The sequence below is a fragment of the Phoenix dactylifera genome, chromosome 17, assembly GCF_009389715.1.
Source record: "Phoenix dactylifera cultivar Barhee BC4 chromosome 17, palm_55x_up_171113_PBpolish2nd_filt_p, whole genome shotgun sequence".
In the NCBI taxonomy this organism is placed as follows: Eukaryota; Viridiplantae; Streptophyta; class Magnoliopsida; order Arecales; family Arecaceae; genus Phoenix; species Phoenix dactylifera.
Window position 1 is genome coordinate 15,838,000 of NC_052408.1, and position 20,350 is coordinate 15,858,349.

Consider the following 20,350-nt stretch of genomic DNA (forward strand, 5'->3'; position numbering starts at 1 on the left):
GGAAAATATCTTCTTTTCTTGATTCCGAGGGCACCCCACCTTCTTTCCCCATATTACGGTTTTGCCCTCTAAAAGAAGGCGCGCACACCCAAAAAGCAGTAGATGTTTGCCAAATCCGAATCAGATTGTCCACGTGAGGTCGGCTAGAGGCAGATTAAACAGGCCAGCTGGTGCATTGAATCCTAGATTTTTTTGGAGATAGTTTGTTAAAAATCAGAAAATTTCAAGGCAACAATATAAAAAAGAAAAAAATTTAGTAGAATGTAGTCTTTGTGAAAAATATTGCGAACATACTTGACGTTTCTCTGTTATTTTATATAAGGAAGCCCATTTTATCATCACCTTGTCTGATATGGCGTGCAATAATGACCGGTAGTACGACCGATGTATGGGTGTCAGCCTATATGAACATAGCAGTGCTGGTAGGATGCAAATTGCGGTGCTGCCACAACTGCGGGCTGCAGAGTTATCAGTTGTTGGGACTATCAGTTTTTGTCAATATATACTGATTATTCTCTTCATCTGATTACTCCTTAGTTAATCAATTATCTCAGCTCCAATCAAGATAGCTCACTTCGATTGGTCAGCTACTCAGCTAAGGATGAGATTGTTCTCTTCAACTTACGTTCGAGGTCAAGAAAAAAGACCTATTCGAAGGTCGAGGTATTAATATTTTTTTAAAAATTTTTAAATGTCCTGCAATAAATAAACAATGCCAGAGATAGTGTTATGGGCCTCATTAAATTTTAATATTTTTGAAATTTATATAATTTAGTAACACCATCAATTACACGATATTTTTATTTTTTTTTGTATTTTTAGGATAATAAGTAGAATATGTAGAATAGAATGGCATTAATTGTTGTTTGCCGTAAAACTAATATTGTCCCATTGCCAAAAGAAAAGGCGTTGTACCAGAAAAAAAAGAAGAATTGTACCACAAAATGTGCAAGTAGTGGGCATGCAAAGTAGTATTCGGTCGTTGGACTTAAACTTTTGCATCCCATAACTTGATTGTGTTTATGCAACATGGATTACTTGTTCCCGAAAACTTTGTCCGCCACTATTATGTCCTAGTATAATGATTAGTAGCTAACAACAATCATTTTAATAGCAACTCCCACTAAAAATTACTTAATAACTTGACTTAAAAAAATAAGGATTGCTTATTATTTTAAAAAAGAATAAAACAAAAAATCCAAAGGAAACATAAACCCAAGGATATCATTTTTTAGCTGATATAGGGGCAAGGCTTCAATGTTATTATTATCTTACTGTAATAAGCTTCCACCAAAATTAATAGCTATCACAGTGGCTACAACAACTGCTATTTGTCCAAAATAGTCGGGATATACATCATTTGGGATTAAAATAGTGATAATTACAATGTTATTCTTCCAAATTAATATTGGTCCCAAAAATTTGTTTTTCAACCATCAATTTTTTGAATAAAAAGTTATTTCAGAAACTATAATTGCATATCAATGCAAATGTTAGAAATATGTTCCTTGATTTTAGTTCGAGCCATTTCTGTGCCCTTTCAAGTTTGACCTACCCAAATCACTTGAATTAACAAACATTACAAAATGATTGCTTAAATTATGGCCTCATAAACATGTCATTCAATCCTCGCCACCTACAAAATTTTCTTTTTGGGGGGAACACTTGACTACCTCTTGAAAAATGAGCTTGTGTTGCCAAAGCTGTATGTATGTATATGTATATGTATGTATATACAGATATGTATTTATGTATGTATGCATATATATTACTTATTTCTTTCTTTTTTTTAGAGATAATAAATATTATACTCGAAAATCAAGCTTACATGATGATAATCTAAACATTATCTATAGTTTTTCTTTTTTTTAAAAAAAATATTGCTCATATGTATTTTTAAGGTATTTTGTACCTGCTTCAGAGATGTAACGTAGCGTAGAGCATTGTATTCAAAATAGCTTGCAGAGAGTCGCATGATTGCGCCTCATTTCGATAATTATAATGATACTAACTATCAAGGATTGAAAAGAATGATAAGTTTTAAGGCTTACATCGCAAATGAAGTGCGAGCAAGTGAAGGCCATACCACCACTTTAGACTTTTTTCCCGTTTTTAATCACGATCAAACTTCCTCTCGCTAGTGTAGCTATTTGAAGGAAGACTTATCACAAATAAGCACAGTGTATTGCCTCTGGTTTTGCCTGACTCTTTTTCTAAATAAAAAAGATAAAAAGCATTTTTTGTCTATACTTATTTCAAAACATGAATTAAAAATATTCTTTAACCAGATTCTAGCTTCAAATGAAGTTTACCCGAGACAAATTTTTCATCTGCCACAGTGCTTGCATTACTTTGGGAACTAGTGTAAAATATTCATTTTGATGATAGGGAGTCCAGTAGAGTGATCGTCCACCAGGCCTAAAGATATTTTGTAGCCCCTTTTTTTTTCTTAAGCAACACCAAGCACATCCTTTAACTTAAGAGTTGACAAGTTAAAATTTTAGGTGAAAAAATTTGATTCATACAGGAATTAAATTAGAAACCTCTTGATTGAAATTCTTTGGGTTGGGTTAGCAGTGGGAGTTGCAAGGAGATTCTGTTTTTGTTTTATTTTTTTGTTTGGGTGTTGGCAAGGAAATTTTATTGGCAGTCTATTTCTTGTGATGCGTACAATTAGTTTTGATCTAGATGCTTTGAATGCAGATTATAAATTTAGAGTGACAAGAAATTATTAGATTTCATGGTTGATAATATAAAACTTAACGCCTTGCATATCGACGGTCAGGATGGCCGAGTGGTCTAAGGCGCCAGACTCAAGTTCTGGTCCTCGTGAGAGGGCGTGGGTTCAAATCCCACTTCTGACAAAAAGTTTTAATATAACTTATTTTTACATTTTTAGATAAGAAATGAGTATTAATTTGAAATATTAATAAAAGTTGATATTTTTAATTTTATTCATTCAAATATAAATTGTTTTTATTAAAAAAATTAGTTGAAAATGAGCATTTGATTAAAAATATTAATGGAAATTGGTCTTTACTATATTAAGTCTTGGATTTTATTTCCTAAAAATATTAAAAAGTTGAAGAATGACTCTTTGATGTATAAAAATAAAATCAAATTTTATATATTCGCAAAAAAACACTCCAATTTCCTTCATTTATCCATCTTGACAAATCTCAACCTTTTCCCACTTTACTAGTTAGACATCTAATTTCTTGGGATATGTTAAAAAAACAGTTGAATAATGACAATTTATTTATTTGATATGCAAGAAAAGATTTAAAGCATCCACAAGATATATTAGTTTAGGCTCAACCTGCATCATGCTGGAGCTGAGTTACTCAGTTCATTCAAATATATGAGTCCAGATCTCTCAGTCGAACTTAGCACAAACTCCACGTCCCCGTATACTCCTTCATTTTATTATTCTTTTCTTCTTCTTTTTTTTAAGATAGAGAGATGGGTAGAAGCCCATCCAGAATCTACGGGTACATTTCTATCATGCATGCATGGATGTATGTGAAGGCGTTATGCAACTGATCCATAATTCCGGTTCATGCGTGTCCAATTGCAGTTCGATCACAAAGACATTTAAAACAATATGATCACAGAGTACACATATTTACAGAGCAACATAGGAAACTGATACAAACAGGAATCAGGGTATCAGATGGGACATATCAACTTAAGGATCTGGATTCCCAGGCACTGAATCCTCATCAGTGGAACCACTCTCATCTTCGCTCAGCTCTTCATCACTTGATTGTTCTTCTGGGGGAGCACCAGCATCTTCAGGCTTTGCATATTTCTCGCAATATTCTGATGGAAAAGAGCAACATCACAGAGAGAAGAAATCTTCCAATTAATGAATCAACAGTCTTCAACTAGCATGGTTTGCTTTTGGAAATTGGAAAATGAATGAAACTGTTTCTTAGAAGCATTAAACCAAACTTGTTTAAATGCTTTTGCACGTTTATGATGCTGGAGAGTGACAGGGTCAAGAATTTTTTATATCATTAATTTTAAAGTTTAGAAGGGCCTTCATTGTTTAAAAACAAAACTAAATTGTAGTATTGCTTTTTTGTCTATGCACCTTATATCCACTTTGTAGATGTATGTACAATTTACAAAGTTGCCGCTAAACTCGTGATCATCTTGCGTATGAATATTGCTAAAATATCAAAGGAATTTAGGTGTAATAGATTTTTTGCAAGATGCTTGACAATCATGCCATGCGCATCAATAATTTATAGCTGAAAAAAACCTGTACAATTACTTAATTAGCTATACACAACCACTATTATCAAGAACTACCGAACCGTCTTAAACCGGGTGATTCAAGGCCTACTGAAATGGACTGGCTAGACCGGGACGATTCGCCCAGTCAATCCGGTTCGACCAAAGTTTTTATAATAACACTTTCTGAATACCGTTCAAATACAAACAGAGTAAGAATAGTAATCTTTATGACATAGGTGCAGGTATATATTATTAAAGCACCATTCATGGAGATGAGGCCTATTGTGTGCATGTATATGTAAATCAAGGATATGAGTGCTGATGGCAAGGGTCTGCTGTATCAACATGTGCAATGTTGTGCTAATAGTGTTTATGGTAGTTTCTCACATGGATTAGTATTATATATCGGTTCAGATGGAATGAGTGTACTAATAAGGTTGGTAACATAGAAAAGATGGGAATAGTATATATGGTAGTTGATGGAGGGAATTAGGAACATAACGAGAGAGAGCTTGATGGAGAGTAATGAGTTGTGGGTGTTTGGGTTATGTAGGATGCATCAAGGGGGTGACAAAAAAAGGATGGCCTGCCAGAAGGTAAAACAGAGAGATTTGTAACTTGTTAGGAGGACAGAGGCTACCATTTATGTTGAAGGCCAATCTGGAGGTGGGCAGTCATCCTATCTGTACACCCTGCAAGTATTTGCATTGTAATAAAATGCTCCATAAAATGAAACTAATCCACAAGTAGAAAAAAAAGGTTACAGTGCTCTTAGATAGAATCAATGAAAACTGCTGATACTATTACCACAAAATTTCCAACAAGTCCATGAGAAAATTTCAGAGTTTGAGTTATGATGAGATTGCCTATTTGGATATAATGTTACGGAGAAAAGACATTTCTCAAGGAATTATGGATGAAATAGGGAACAAGGAAATAATCAAAAACCAGATAAAACAACAAAAAATCAAGGTCAGAGAAACAGAGAGAGAGAGATCTTTAATAAAATCTTGAAAAGCTGAAAGCATAGCTAGCCAAGGCAGAGTGGTTTACTCACAAAAGAGTAATAGTAAAGGGTGTGGAAATTACATATTCACCTAATAAGCTGATAGGAGCTGAAGAATCAAGATGCGAGGTGATGTATAAAATTAAAGAAAAGGAGTCTGAAAATGAATGGAAGGATCCTTCACTAATTTGGTCTTTCAGGAGAAAGTAGATAGATTTACTTGGAAAAGTATGGACCTAACAACCCCAACATTGGAAGATAAAATGCACTGAAATAATACTTATATAAGTTCAAATTTATAAGTTGAAAAAGGGTGTTAGCACTTAATACTTCATACCATATGTTTTGCTGAAAAAAAGTGGGAGTACATTGAAGAGAAAACATGAATTAAAATTAGTTGCTTTAGTTTTATCAAAAACAAATTTCTTGGACTAATATTTTTATAGGTGAAGCTGTAATTGCAAAAAGTGATTTATTTTTTTTAAAGAAAAATGAAACCTTCACTCTTGGACTATTTGGGAAAGACTTTAAGATGAACATAGAGGTGCAATCATAAAAGCTGAACTGCTCTGTGGAACAGGAAGAACTAAAAAGATGAGTAAATTAAGACATTCCACCTTTATTTTACTATAAGAGGGTTGAACTTAATGCCTATGTTGGATGGAACCTAATCTCGGAAAGAAAGGTATTCGACTTCAGAGCAGATTATTACTATACGAGCTTATGTAGGAAGCTTCATCTTTGTGGCATAGTCAATGCACATAAAGTATTTGGCTCCATGTTTCTTTAAACATCACTTTGTTGGAATCAACATCAACTCCTCAAAGATGACAAAAGGTTAGGAGTCAACTACAGTAGTCAGAGGAAGCAAAAAGAAGTGCAATGACAAATTTTATTGGTTCAAGACTGCATATCAATAGAGTTCAGGGGCATTTGTTTGAGCACTGCAAATTGGCATCCATTTGGAGGAAGGGGTTTCCTTTCTTGAAGATTTCTATAAAGAACATCTCATCTCCTCTAAAAGAGCTAGTTCTGAACTCCTATGTCTTCTTCCCACTGGCTCATGGCTTTCACAGCTAGTGATGATAGATGTTCATCACTAAGCTAGTTTGATTGGTAGACAAATATGGGGTGGCACTGGCAGAGAGTGTTTGAAGACAGCTTATCATGCAATCTTCCAAAACTGGACAATGATAGTATGGGCTGTTTGGTTTCAAAATTCCTGTGATGCATCCACATTCCTCATGTAATAACTGCAGAAAACCTCTACCTTATCAAAATTAAGACAAAACCGTATTTGACAATGAAATTGGCTATGCCAATGGTCACTTGCAACATAACTACTTTTGAAGGAGGAAGTGGAAACCATTTACTGTTTAATCTAAAATCACCAATGATATTACAGGTTAAGTATCCTTCTTCATGTCAGCTAGATTAAAACACAAAGCACCTACATTAAGCAAATGGTAGTTTAAGAGATGTCACCTTTCACTTTTTGTTCGTAAGCAGGTCGATCACGCATCATGAGTGCAGCAGCTTCTCCATTTAGCGGATCAGATGGGTTGGGGTACAAAAGTAGCTGTGGGAGAAAAACTTCGAAAACATTTACAAGATCTGAAAAGACAGATGTGAACATTTTCAAAGCACTTATGGTATCCAAAAGTAACGAGTCGACAAATGCAGATTGAGTATCTAACAACCATCCCTGTTCTAGACGAGCCATGAAATTCAATGCAATGATAAAATTGGATTGATTAGCTCTTTACCAAACATGGGGCTCCACGTCTGGTTGATGACATCCAAGCAAACTGAACCAGACCTGAATTCAGATAGAGAAGGACATCAGAACATTGCAAAGTCTTCTAACTCATACTTACGGCCACAAAATTAAGCCAACAACAGGAATTGCAGACAAACATTAACCAGAACCACCATAATTTCTTAACCAGAAACTCACATTTCATCTACATTAGGATGACAGATCTTAGTGACAAATCCAATAGAAGGAGACCTGTAAGGGTACGCATCTGGCAATTCCACCCTGATCTTCCACACACCCCCCTGATAAAGACCTGCCAAAAAGTCCATACATGAAAACCAGAAACTTCTCTCTAATTGAAATTAAACAAGCACTGACATGAATCCCAGAACCGAGAATTCATAAGAACATCAAAACTATCAAATTTCTGCATCACTCTATCAAAAGGACCGAGAGATGAAATCACATTGAAACTATCATCCAACTGCATAGAGGAATTCACAATTACTGCAAGGGTACTCAGGAAAAATGAATACAAAAAGAGAACAACAGAAATCATATCAAGTTCATGATTTTATTACAGCAAACAGATAAAGAAGGAATTTGAAGCACACAGTTGAGGTCAGAGTGACCAACCAAATACGAATTTCAATAATCCATGGTAAATTAATAAGAAATGAAGAAAACAACCAAAATCTTGCAAATTAGTGAATAAGGGTCAGGGATTGATGCATGCTTCTTCCAGATTCCAACGTAACTGAATCAAGCACATAAATCACTACAATCAAACACCTACATATCAAAAATAATCTGGAAAGAATAAAACAAGAAAAAGTCCTCGTCTCAAAAATATTGTTCAAAACTAACTATTGAGGCATCTTTCAATGGAGATTATGGGCAGATGCTATACTTTCTTTGGGTCCATGGAAATCAACGTAGAACTCCTGCATCCCATCGTTTATCATCTCCACTTTGTAATCACTCATCATCCTTTAAGCCGGAAGATCAAAAAAAGAAATAAGACAAAAAATTCAAGAAAATGGTATAAAATGGGGATCAAAGAATAAGGGATTTTTTGGATATTCACAGTTTCATCAGGTCCATTTCACGGCGCTTGCTGGGAGAAGACATGGCTGCTCTCTTTCGCTGCGGCCGGGAGATCGATGGAAGAAGAGATGGGCGTTCAGCGAAGAGAGCGAAGATGAGTTCTTCTCTCCTTTCTCCCCCTTACGCAGACTCCAACAGAATGGGGTAAAAAATAAAAATAAAAATTCCCTGAATGGACCTATAAATTCTTTAAACTTTTCCTGTCACTTCCGGTGGTTCCGTTCTGTTCCCTCTTTAATTTTATACCAAAATGCTCTTAATTTGATACGTAGGGATTCTCACATACCCTTCCGTTTGAGCTCTATGATTGACCTATAACCAGTTTTCATACTATTTGTAATAACCTTTGAGCTCACTCAAAAGGTATTTTTAAAATTTCTTAATTCTATATAAGTACTCAAAATCTGTCCGGCGAATAACTAATATAAAATTAAATATATACTTGCAAAGGTCCTCACATAGTTTTCTATTTAAGCTTTGAATCATTACATACTTTTCCATTTAAATCCTAATATCTTTGTTAGATTGAGGGTCTAAATCTATTTAAATCTAATTACAAACACCATGATCGGCCTCAATGAGCCCATATTGCAATGTTCTCTAGTTTACATGAGCTATGGGCCGGATCTGGTAAGACTTTGTCCAAAATGACTATCCAAAAGATATTATTTAGATTTCTTAATCCTACGTAAGTATCCAAAATCTATCCAGTGAATAATTGTTATTACATGACTAAACACACATCCCACACATAGTACATTCCTCACATAAGTTTGAATAAGAAAAATATGTATTGAGTTTAGATCAGATGGAGATTGGATTCTGGTATGCATCAAGATCACGTTTTATCTTGAAGAGTTGATCGAGATAAAACAATTCCTAGAGAGAGTTTACAAGTGGAAAGTCCAACATGCTATAAAAGTTAAAGTATAAATAACGGGTAGTTGATAGCTGTATAATAATGAGAGATTAAAAATCAAAATATATATTGTTACCTAAAGTCAAGAATGAACGACCAAATATTTTTTAACATGTCACTAATTTCATGGTTTCCTATCCTTTACGTTCATGACCTTTTTCTCTATTGATTGGGGGCTACAATCCGAAGTATCCTTGACATATACAAGACACACACCCAACCCATTTTATTATCACTTTAGGACGAATTTATGGGCCGGATATTGGATCCACACCAACCCATTTATTATAATTTAAATGTTAGAATAACAATATTAAACAGGCCCTCTCCGATTCAGACCCAGGTTCTCAACTCTCTTTTCTTTAACATTCAGTAAACTCAATCCAAAACTTGGACACATATTGGCTAATATATTTTTTCATTACAAGAGCAAAACCATTTCAGTAGGGTATTGTAATCTGAGGGTTCAAAATTATGTGATTTTCTTATCTGGTATCTTCGGCATCACCTCTGTATTTCTTGGTTTTCTCATAAATATAAAAAATATCTTACTTATTTTCTATTTTTAACAAAATTTAAATAGATTTGGCATAGTTATTTTTTTAAGAAAATATATAAATATGACAATGATAGCCGAGTAGGTGATTAGTGAGAGATTACGGTAGCCGTTGTGGTAGTTTGGCAGAGGCTATGCCGAAGGGGTGAAGACGAAAATGGCAAGATGGACAGGACAGCGGCGAAGATGAAGATGGTAATGATGACGGCGGTGATGATTATTTATTTATTTTTAAAATTATAAAAAATATATTTAATATTTTTTTATTTTAAATCAATAATTTTTAAAAAAAATAAAATAATGTAAGCAAATATTTTTTTGCTTTATAAAAGCAATGCAAAAAAATCCATGGGTATTTGAACCCGAGTATCCAGGAAAAAGCAGAATATTTGATGGAAGAACAGGGGATCCTTTTGAACAACCTGTTCTAATAGGAAAGTCCTATATCCTAAAATTAATTCATCAAGTTGATGATAAAATCCATGGACGTTCTAGTGGGCATTACGCACTTGTTACACAACAAAAGAGGCTTTCGTATTTTATTTTACTCGTGCGGAGAAGTTGAATTATAATGGAGGAACAATGACAGCCGTACCATGGCTTTATCAAGTCCTGTTTGCTATATGATCCACTTGGTCTCTATCATCAAATATATACATATTTATACTTGGTCTGATGGACGTACATGGTTCACGTGAGCTTGGTTTCTTGTTCTTGGTGTTTTAAGTAAGAGAACTGTTGACAGGTGGATGCGATGCATCTTATTTAATTATTATTGAAACAGAGCTTCGGACTGCAGGAAAAAACATCTTCTATATAAAAAAAAGTACTTAATGCAGATAAATTATAAGGAGTTTTTTTTTACGGTTATCAATTAGATTCGAAAAATGGATCGATTTAAAGGCGACCATTCGGAAGACCTTAGATTGGTTAGAGAGCTGAGTTCATTTTAGGCAGTTGCCCGGCACTTCAGTGTGGACCGAAAAGTCACGTGACCCCAAGCGTACGAAATTTGTGTCAAGGGCAATGATACGGTTCTGACAAGATTGGATTTCACGTGTGTATCGTACCTTGCAGGAAACCTTCTTTCCTGCAATTTCCTCTGACGTGGCTAAAGTACATTGACGATTTCCCTTTTTTTTGTTTTCTTCTTGTTGTTGTGACTTATGATGTGGATGAAATCATCGCTGCTGAAATGACCAGGGCCTGAAAAAAAAAGGGATATGTAGCCATCAAATTTATGAAAACAGTTACAATGGCTTAGGTGGCTCGCTAAATTAAAAAAAATTGACTACTAAGGTTGTTGCATTGATTAACACAAAAAATAATAGTTATTATCAGATTAGTTTTACTGTTTATCCAACCAAAACAATGTTTCCATATGAATCCCTTTATCAAATTAATACTTTATGGCAATGGGTGAAATCTGAAATTTTAGAGCATGTTTGGCTAGAAATTTTAAAAGAATGAACTGAAAATTCTATAGAATTTATGAATTGGACCGTTTATCCAAGCATGACCTGTATCAACCAATTTTTATTCGGTTCAAATCTAATGAGAAAAAAAAATCTTTATAATTTTTTTAAATCATGCAACCCAAAAATTAAGATGTGGACTAAGTTTGAATAAACTCTTAGAAAATAGAAGTTAGATGGACCAACAGATCATTATTAAAATTCAACCTTATAGCGACATTGAGTCCAAACGAACACCATGAATTCCCAAGTATCCAAGTTCAAGCTGAAACAAAGTAGAAGGCAGCTGTCATTATCAAAATTGTTGCTCTTGTGTGAGAATTGATGCTATTATGATCATATATAGCATATGTTTAAAAGTCTAGTTCTGAATTGAGCCTAGAGATAACATGGTGCGTAAGCTCACCGGATAGAAATAGACCCGACCCGATCCGAGCATTCTTAAGGTGACCGACCATCAACACGATGATCATCATGTACCAAACTTCAAGGCAGATCATCACAACAGAAGCAAAGTGACAGCCTAACAAATGCCCATATGTCCCTGAAGGCAGACCATGATAGCCCATTCCATCCTTCCTTGCACCAATGCGTAACATATAAGACCCGAGCTATGGCGACCAACAAGAACAAAATGTTGTAGGCTGCAGCTGCCCCACCCAAGGCCCATCTGAAGGCAAAGATGAAGAGGAACAACATCCCAATGTGGACTAAATGTAAAGACCCATGCGGACGTGTATTTAGTCACACATCGGTTATTTGCTGGATAGATTTTGGATATTTATACAGAATCAAGGAACCCAAATAATACCTTCCGTCTAGCTATTTTTGGCGAGGTCCTAGCCCCTAGGTTGTTACAAATGGTATCAGAGCGGACCCAGCCCATAACTTATGTGAACTAAGGGACACTGCGACACGAATCCATCGAGGCTAACCACGGGCCAATCGTGGTGTTTGTGATTAGATTTGAATAGATTTGAACCATTAACCTAACAAGGACGTTAGAGCTGGAACGGAGATAGCATGTAAAGACCCGTGCAGGCATGTATTTAGTTCCATATCAATTATTCGCAGGGTAGATCTTGGGTACTTATATAGGATCAAGGAACCTAAATAATACCTTTCAGCTAGCTATTTTGAGTGAGGTTCTGAGTTGTTACACTAAGAGAACACCCAAACCAATCCAAGCTATTGCCATAACCTTGCTTTGAGCCCGAAGAAACTTCTCATTAGGAAAGCTGATGGCCAATGCAAACATTTGGGGGATAATGCTGATTGTGAACTTGCCAGCAAGATTGACAATTTCTTCTTCCAGCCCAAGAGGCTTCAGGATGGGGCCTGAAAATATATAGAGGGGGCACATAAGGGTTGAAGAGGCAATGAGTATGATCCACGAGCGCTGCAAGTAGATGCCGAGCATATGAACCAGACCAGCTCCAAAGGCCTGTCCACATAGAGCCTCGAGTGCACTCCCCATGCCGAGCAAAAAGAAAACAGGGCTTCAGGAGATTGTAGAATGAGTTTCTTTTGAAGCACGACACTAGAATTCTCATCAACTTTATCCATATATGGATCACTGTTGATTCAGAAGGATCATCTATCTATTTAAAATTTTTCTTGAGATAACATGAACTCGGGTCACTGGTATCAACGCCCCATAAGTTTACTGACGACTGATGCTCATTCGGCATAATCTTTGTTAGGTTGGTCAATTTCAGCAAAACAACCTTACAAGAATTTATGCTTCGAGCTTTATTTATTGTAAATATCATTATATTGGCTATCATCATCAGCATTATCATAATTTGATTTTTGCAGATTAAGTCTGACTTTTCTGGCATTTGGATTGTTCAAGCTTTTAACCCTGACCGGCCATACTTAGATATATACCATGTTCTTGCCTGTGGCGACACTGTACTTAAATATGCACCACATTCCTATCCGTAGTGAGCCCATACTCAATATTGTGACTAGTCCAGTATTTATATTATATACACAATAAAGAGTATTAATACTCAATGAAACTAAAGTATTGGAATTATTAGAAAAATTCCAAATAGATTTAGTGATGAAATTGTAATCTATATGAGATCTTAGCTATTTGTTTTTTTTTTCATGGAAAAAATCAATCTTTTCATTTTGATTCCTATGAAATAGGATTAATGAAAAACAAATCATCAAAAAAAAGGACAATTCTTAATTCTATTTTATAGATAATTTATGAATTTGGAGATAAAAATTTATGGTTTTTTTTTTGTTCCTATTCTTTGAAGTGTCTAATATGCAATAGAAATTTGATTATCAAAGCCTTCTATTTACTATAATTTATTATACTGCTATATTGTATTTCAAGCATACCCCATGTATTGCAGGGTTATATACTTGTTAATGTATTAACTTTCATGCTAGGTACCTTTTTGCATTCTGCAGGTGATTAATACAATTACAACCACAAGTAGATGATGTTACATCCATTCTACTGTGGAGAAAAGTGGGGAGAGAGCTCATATATCCTCTTTTATCCTGTTCAGAGAGTATATATCCTATCAAAACTAGGTAGGCACTAAAAAGTAGAATGGGAAGAAAACTACAGATCTAGATATGCTCAACGATGTCTAAATTTTAAAATCAAAACTAAAGGTAGGTCTCATGTTTGTAACTTTTCAGGTTCATCTTGTCCACCCCACAACCGCACACGCTCCGAAGCTTGTTCTGCCTGCATTGTCATAAGATGTGGTGTTAGCGACAACAATCTTATGTTTCACTTCCATACAAAAATACCCAAATCATGAAATTGTTAGATCCCAAGTAGATGGACAATTTAATTATGCATGAACTCTCATTTGACAAAGCTTTCTCATAGGATGCTCATGACTGCCTATGTTGATAGCATAAGAAGTTGAAGATGTCTTGGAATTAAGCTCCCTGCTCTTTATGCAATTGGAATAGGAGGTATTAGGGGTGATAGTTAGGTAGCTGTTTTCAAGTCATCTGCATCCTCAAATTTATAATACAATTTCTAAATAATCCCTTCAAAATAATCAATTTCGGGCTGCTGAGGAGGTGATTGTGTAAGAGAAGGAATTGATTTGGAGAAAGTAAATATCTAGGAAATGGTAAGTAGGTTGGGAAGGCTGAGAAGATGACATGTTACTCTTCATAACTTGAAAATATACATCTGAAGGTAATAGAATATATTATGAGTATTGTATTGGGATTTGAGAATGTTTCAAAGGTTTTCACATCAAAAAGAGTGTTTCAGAGGGTACCATGTTTCCACAATTTTCCATCAGCAGAGCCTAGGAAATATTTAACAAAGATGAGGGCAGTTAAAATATTGATAAAAATGCTTTTGCTGGAGAAAAGTATCTTTTACCTCGGCCTTCCAATCGGTTTTCCAAACTATTAACAATAAAATCAATGTCTGAATTGCAGTTCCAGAAATCATGCCAACCCAAATTCCCTGAGATCAGAACATACCTTGATCATCACAAAAAATTCCAGCATATACTATATATTAAGTTTTGCTAAAAACAAAAAATTATAGAGTAAGAGAAGAAAGACAGTCTTTAAGAGAAGCAGATGTAATTGTAATATAACCAGGAAGCTTCATATCCTATCTATTTCTGTGTTAGGAGAAGCATTTAACTAATTAGATTACATGCTATTTTATCATGTATAAATAATCCTTGAGCAGTTGAAAGTTCCTGAATACTTGGAAGTGCTCTACGTTTTGTTGTAATCAATATACTTGAGAAGCTGACCATGCTGTAAAATGTTGGTGAGAACTTAGCAAAGGAGCAGAGATTGTACAGTCCGTTTTCTCGTAATTTATATTGTGTCTAGAGATGACATTCATATTGGTATTAGCTATTAATTACCTGTATCAACTCCAATTAGTTATTAATTTTATTAGAAATACAAAAGTTCATTTAATAATTTATCAGCTTTTCTTCAAGCATCTTAAAAAGCCTTGCACTCTGTTCGGGTGTCTGCTGCATCTATCCTGGTGTGACCCTCCAACTCTCTTTTGCCTCCCTTGGTATCTCCTTTCTATTGTTTGTGAGGGGCTGGATGTGTCTTTTTGTTTGCCTCCTGGAGCTACTGTTTTGGTTTTCAGATCCTTTTCCTCTAGTCTTCTTTCTTACTTGGAACACCCTATCTCCTCGTATACTTGTATTCTTTTATTCTTTAACAAATTTGGGAGTAACACTCTCACCCTAATCTCCCATTCGATCAAAAAAAAAAAAAAGAAGATGAAATTTACCTGCACTCCCTGGTGAAACCGGTAGCCTAGAAGGAACCCAAAAGGAAGCCCAAAAATATAGTAGCAAGCCAAATTAATATAAGCCACCAGAGCTTGCCAGCCACCTCCAACAGCAACCCCTGCCAAACAGAATGAATGCAGTCGAACCAAATTAACCAAGAAAACACCATAATTGATAAGGTGATCACCATACATAGTCTTTTGCAATGAAACCTTTACATAACACAGCCGAGTGGAATAAATCAACAATACCTCTATGGCTTTGATCGCAAAAAGGCATAGGATTTTAGTCATGGGTAGTACTAGATGAATGATTACCTGATATCACCGGCTGGACGCTATTAAGCACCATAGTGATGCCGAGAAGGTAGGCTATATCTGCAACAGCTCGTTGTAAATCTCTATCGCTAGTAAATATGACGCTGAAAGAGTTCCTTGTCACTAGAATCGTGATCATAGCAAGGATTCCAATCATGAGAGATTCGACAATCACCACAATGACAGCATATTTGGTGGCTCTAGGGCGACCGCAGCCAAGCTCATTGGAGACCCGAACACTAAGAACAGTAAACATAGTGAATGCTATGGACTCATGCATGAACTTGCTGCAGGAGTAGATGAGCAGTGGTACAATCTTTTACCTTATAGCAGCATTAAGTCCGATGAAAACCATGCCTTCCCAACCATTTATGTTCATGCTGAAACGAAAAGAAACGAAGTTCTCATTGTTTGATCGTTTGTGACTATGGCAATGTGAATATCTTCAAGGTCCTACTGTGAACTCACCAGATAGAAATGGACCCAACGGCGATCTCGGCATCGTTGAGGTGACCGGTGAGCACCACAAGAACCATCATGTACCAAATTTCGAGGCATATCATCACAGCAGAAGCAAGCGACAGCTTCACAAACGCCCACATATCCCTGAAGGCAGACCATGATAGCCCGGTCCACCCCTCCTTGCACCAGCCTACAACATATATGACCTGAGCTATGGAGACCATCCAAGATGAGATGTTGAAAGCCGCAGCGGCGCCGCCCATGCCCCATTTGAAGACTAAGACGAAGAGGGCCAGCAACCCGATATGAATTAAGAGAGACACGATGCCGATCCAAGCTAGCACCGCAACCTTGCTCTGAGCTTGAAGAAACTTCTGGGTTGGAAAGTTGACGGCCAATGCAAACATTTGGGGGATGATGCTGACAGTGAATTTGCCGGCAAGCTCGGCGATTTGGTCTTCCTGGCCGAGAAGCTTCAGGATGGGGGTTGAGAAGATGTAGAGTGGGCACAAGAGGAACGAAGTGGCGAAGAGGATGATCCACGACCGCTGCAAGTAGACGCCGAGCATTTCAACCTGGCCAGCACCAAAGGCCTGCCCACATAGCGTCTCTAGTGCGCTCCCCATGCCAAGCTATCATTTTTTTTTTTTTTTTGGATGGGAAAGCAGATCATTGAGAGGGAGATCGTAGAACGAGTTACTTTTGAAGCATGATACCAGAATGCAGAATGACTATATTAATATATAGATCATTGAAAACTTATTATGAACATGATCAACTTCATTAGATTGGTCAGGGTTATCAAAACACTTTTACTAGAGCTACCGTTGTAATGGTTTTTGGAATGATATTATAATGAAAAACTAACAGTATTATTTTCCAAATTATTGTTTTTTCAAAAAGACTATTTTTCAGCCTGTACAATCTCTTTTGAATTAAAAAAATAGTATAAAAAATTGTTTTTTGGTAAGAAAAATAAATTTATTTAAAATAATAAAGAAAGAGTAGAAATGGAATTAATGGCGTTGCCGTGATGGTAAATACGGTAGAAAGGAAGGGGCGTCAGGGCGTTCATAAAAAACCTTGACGTAAATTCAGGTGGTCCCCACGAGCTGGAAGGAATGTCGGTGTTCGACGCCGAACACCAAATCCTTCCCTAGAGTCCGTTAAGCCCCACCGCCGTTTCGGCAGAGAAACCGGGGGAAAAAAGGTGGTCGAGAAGGGAAACTGGTATAACGGAGAGATACTTACGAGAAAACCGAAAGAGAAGTTAGAGATGACGGAGAGGCCAATGGCAACGGCGGAGAGCTGGAGGTTGCCGAGGTGGCCGACGAAGATCTGGGTGGTGGAATTCATCCCGTAGAGACAGACCACGCTCAACCCGATTGGCAACGCGATCAGCCACAGCCGCTTCGACTCCCCGACGAACACCTCCCACGCGTCGCCCAAATTCCTCACCTGTGGGATGTCCGGCACCTCCGCTGCCGCCTCATCCCCAGCCGTCCCGAGCTCCTCGTCGTTCCCGCCGTCCGCCTTCGCCACCACCATCTCTCCTCCCGTCTTCATCCGCCCCTCGCCGTTCAATAGAAGTAGCGTGTCCATTGCGGCCGGCCCCTTTTTGTTTTTCTATGTCCCCCCCCCCCCCCCCCCCCCCCCCTCTCTCTCTCTCGTGCTTGTTTTGGACGGTGGAGAGCGGAGGGCGGAGAGGGTGGGGGTTTCTCCGCTCCGCTGCCTTAGTGCGCTCTCTCTCTTTCTATCTATAAATTGGTAGTTGTTCGAGAGGAGGAGGGTGTTTTAAAGAGAGAAGATCTCACGTGTGAATGGGGAAGTTATTCACTTCCTCCATTTTACATCAAAAAAAAAAAGTCACACGTGAAGGGGGAACTGACTGCTGTGATGGGGGACGGTTGCCGATGCTACTACGAGGGTACACGAAATCTGATGACTCTTTATCATCATAAAAAAAAAAAAACTGCAATGAAATGATTATAAAATAAGACAAGAATTTATTTGATCAGATGAAAATGACTTTAATCGCCTTTCTTGTGGTAGCCTGCTCTCTAGGAGTGCAGCAGAGTTTAGTTAGGTTTGTTTCCCATCATCTTTAATCATGAAGAAGCTTGGCTTGACACCTCCAGAAGGACTGAGGAACCAAACGGAAAAAGGAAAAAAAAACATGTTGGAGTTGGGACCAGTTGATTTTTTATAATATTTAATTACTAAATATTTTTTTAAAAAAAATATATTATGCTCTTGAAAATAATATCTTAATTACAACTTTGTTATAACAGTAATTATTTTAGTACTTAAAAATTTAAACAATATATCCTGAACCAAATTATGGCCTAGTGTTATAATTACTACTGGTCAATAACAATTTCCATCAGATTCCATCATAATAGAACAATGCCGTAAATGAAACTTTGTGTCTAGCTGCTGGGTCTCTCTCTCTCTCTCTCTCTCTCTCTCTCTACTACACATATTTTATTTGTCTCTCTTCTATATGCTGCTTAGGTTGGTGGAATATTGTGTGAAGGAGAGCTCTACTTCCGCTTCATGGTTTTTACGTGGCTTGGAAGATGCCTTGCATTTATCCATATATTGTCGGTCTCTCTCTCTCTCTCTCTCTCTCTCACCGACATTTTATTAATTACTTGTCTCTCTTCTGTATGCTGCTTGGGCTGGCAGAAATGTGTGAAGGAGAGCTCTCCATCGAACGATTACTCCCACTTCATGGTTTTTAAGCAGCTTGAATTAAGACGCTTTATATTTGATCTACTGTCAGTTTGCTCCGGTGCACTGCTTATATTACATTGTCTTTCTCGCATTTATTGTTGGACAAAGGTCTTTTTCTTATGTTGAAACAGAAGGACCATGAACCATTCCCTGCATTCCAAGTGTTTTGAGATATTTGCAAGGTATGATCCAACAACCAAGGTCATAAGAAAACACTGACAGATTTTATGTACCATCCTACCAATCATTGCACAGCAAAAAATGAAATGAGAAACCACCGAGGTAGTAGCACAGTTGGACGGAGCTTTGTTTTCAATGAAGTGACCCAGGTTCGAAACGCACGGACGTCGATTAAATGCGGAGACGGAATGCCTCCCACATGATTTGCCCGTTGGGAGTGCTACTGGTTCTTTGGTAATGAGGTGGTGCTGTGATGACGTACTCACACACAGGTTCGCCCATACTGATGAGAAGGGTATGAGAAACTTTCTACCTACATCGGATATTTTCTGGTGGAAGGGGGTCCAGTGGAGGATGCTACGCGGGTGGGGTTAATTCCCCTCCCCCTCCCCTCCTTTTGTCTTAGCAAAAAAACAAAAAAAAGAAATGAGAATGGAGTGGTGTTTGAGGTATTTTTTTAAAAGAAATTTAAATCAATTTCATCAGTAACAAATTCAGATCATGATGTATGTTATGCTATTTCATTGCACAAAACTGATATGCTTAGTCTAATGTCTCACCAATAATGTGTAGCGATTGTATCAATTGTATCCTAGTGCTGCAAGACAATAAACCGCAGCAAATTTTGATGATGGATTGGAAGCTTTATGAAGTTTTTTTCTTTTTGGTGTCATCATAAACACTGCCGTCTTTTGGCTAAATAGCTCGTATGGGTACGCATCCTTGCAACTCAACTACCTTCCTAAAGTCATTCACAAGCAAACAACCATATTTTCTAGTCTCGCGCACAATGATACAGGATGAGGTGCAATTTAAGTGGGCACATTAGACTTAACTTTCATTACGTGTTGGCAAATCCAATCCTGAACTAAATCTAATACTTGCACGGTATCTTCAACTCTGGCCAGTTGTCATTAATCCTTGCAATGCAAGTCATATAGTTAGCACCATAACATAAACATGATGCAACAATCTCACAAATCAAAGTCACAAAAGTACATGCCAAATAACCATCTATTTCAGTCTAAATAATAAGGACGACTACTTATTCCTTGTAGATCATAATTTAACACCTTAAATTTCATTTTACAACAACCACCATCCTTAGATTTCATAGTGAATGCAATAACCTCTCTCGCTGCTATATTAGATAAAAACCTTGCCCTTATGCATAATTAACAAGAAATATGAATAGATTAACAAGATGTGAGTAGGAATACATCCATCAAGAAACCTAGTTCAAGTGATCCATGTTTAAGTTTGCCATATTTTATTTGATCAGCTCTAACTTGACTAAGATATCAAAGGAAAATTAGTGCTAGT

General features: G+C 36.9%; 2 protein-coding genes and 1 non-coding gene across 4 annotated transcripts; 1 reads left to right on the forward strand and 2 right to left on the reverse strand.

Annotated features, from left to right (window-relative positions):
• The first annotated feature begins 2,780 nt into the window (after positions 1-2,780).
• Positions 2,781-2,864, forward strand: TRNAL-CAA. Its single transcript has one exon. It is a non-coding gene; the product is annotated as a tRNA-Leu (tRNA).
• Positions 2,865-3,523: 659 nt separating this feature from the next.
• Positions 3,524-8,339, reverse strand: LOC103705479 (ubiquitin-conjugating enzyme E2 4-like). Of its 2 annotated transcripts, XM_008789201.4 has the most exons (7): positions 8,095-8,339; positions 7,918-7,997; positions 7,206-7,320; positions 7,015-7,067; positions 6,734-6,862; positions 4,883-4,934; positions 3,524-3,822 (listed from the first exon to the last, which is right to left on the reverse strand). In XM_008789201.4, coding segments are annotated over exons 1-7 (474 nt in total). In that variant the 5' UTR covers positions 8,139-8,339; the 3' UTR covers positions 3,524-3,821. The 2 variants fall into 2 exon arrangements, with proteins under 2 accessions (XP_008787423.1, XP_008787422.1); XM_008789200.4 differs by lacking the exon at positions 4,883-4,934.
• Positions 8,340-13,408: 5,069 nt separating this feature from the next.
• On the reverse strand, positions 13,409-17,896 carry LOC103705478 (protein DETOXIFICATION 35). The gene is made up of 7 exons (XM_008789198.3): positions 17,363-17,896; positions 16,118-16,743; positions 15,973-16,029; positions 15,650-15,888; positions 15,332-15,450; positions 14,441-14,527; positions 13,409-13,780 (listed from the first exon to the last, which is right to left on the reverse strand). The coding sequence occupies exons 1-7, from the start codon at positions 17,711-17,713 to the stop codon at positions 13,712-13,714; spliced, it is 1,548 nt and encodes a 515-aa protein (XP_008787420.2). The 5' UTR covers positions 17,714-17,896; the 3' UTR covers positions 13,409-13,711.
• Between the last annotated feature and the right edge of the window lie 2,454 nt (positions 17,897-20,350).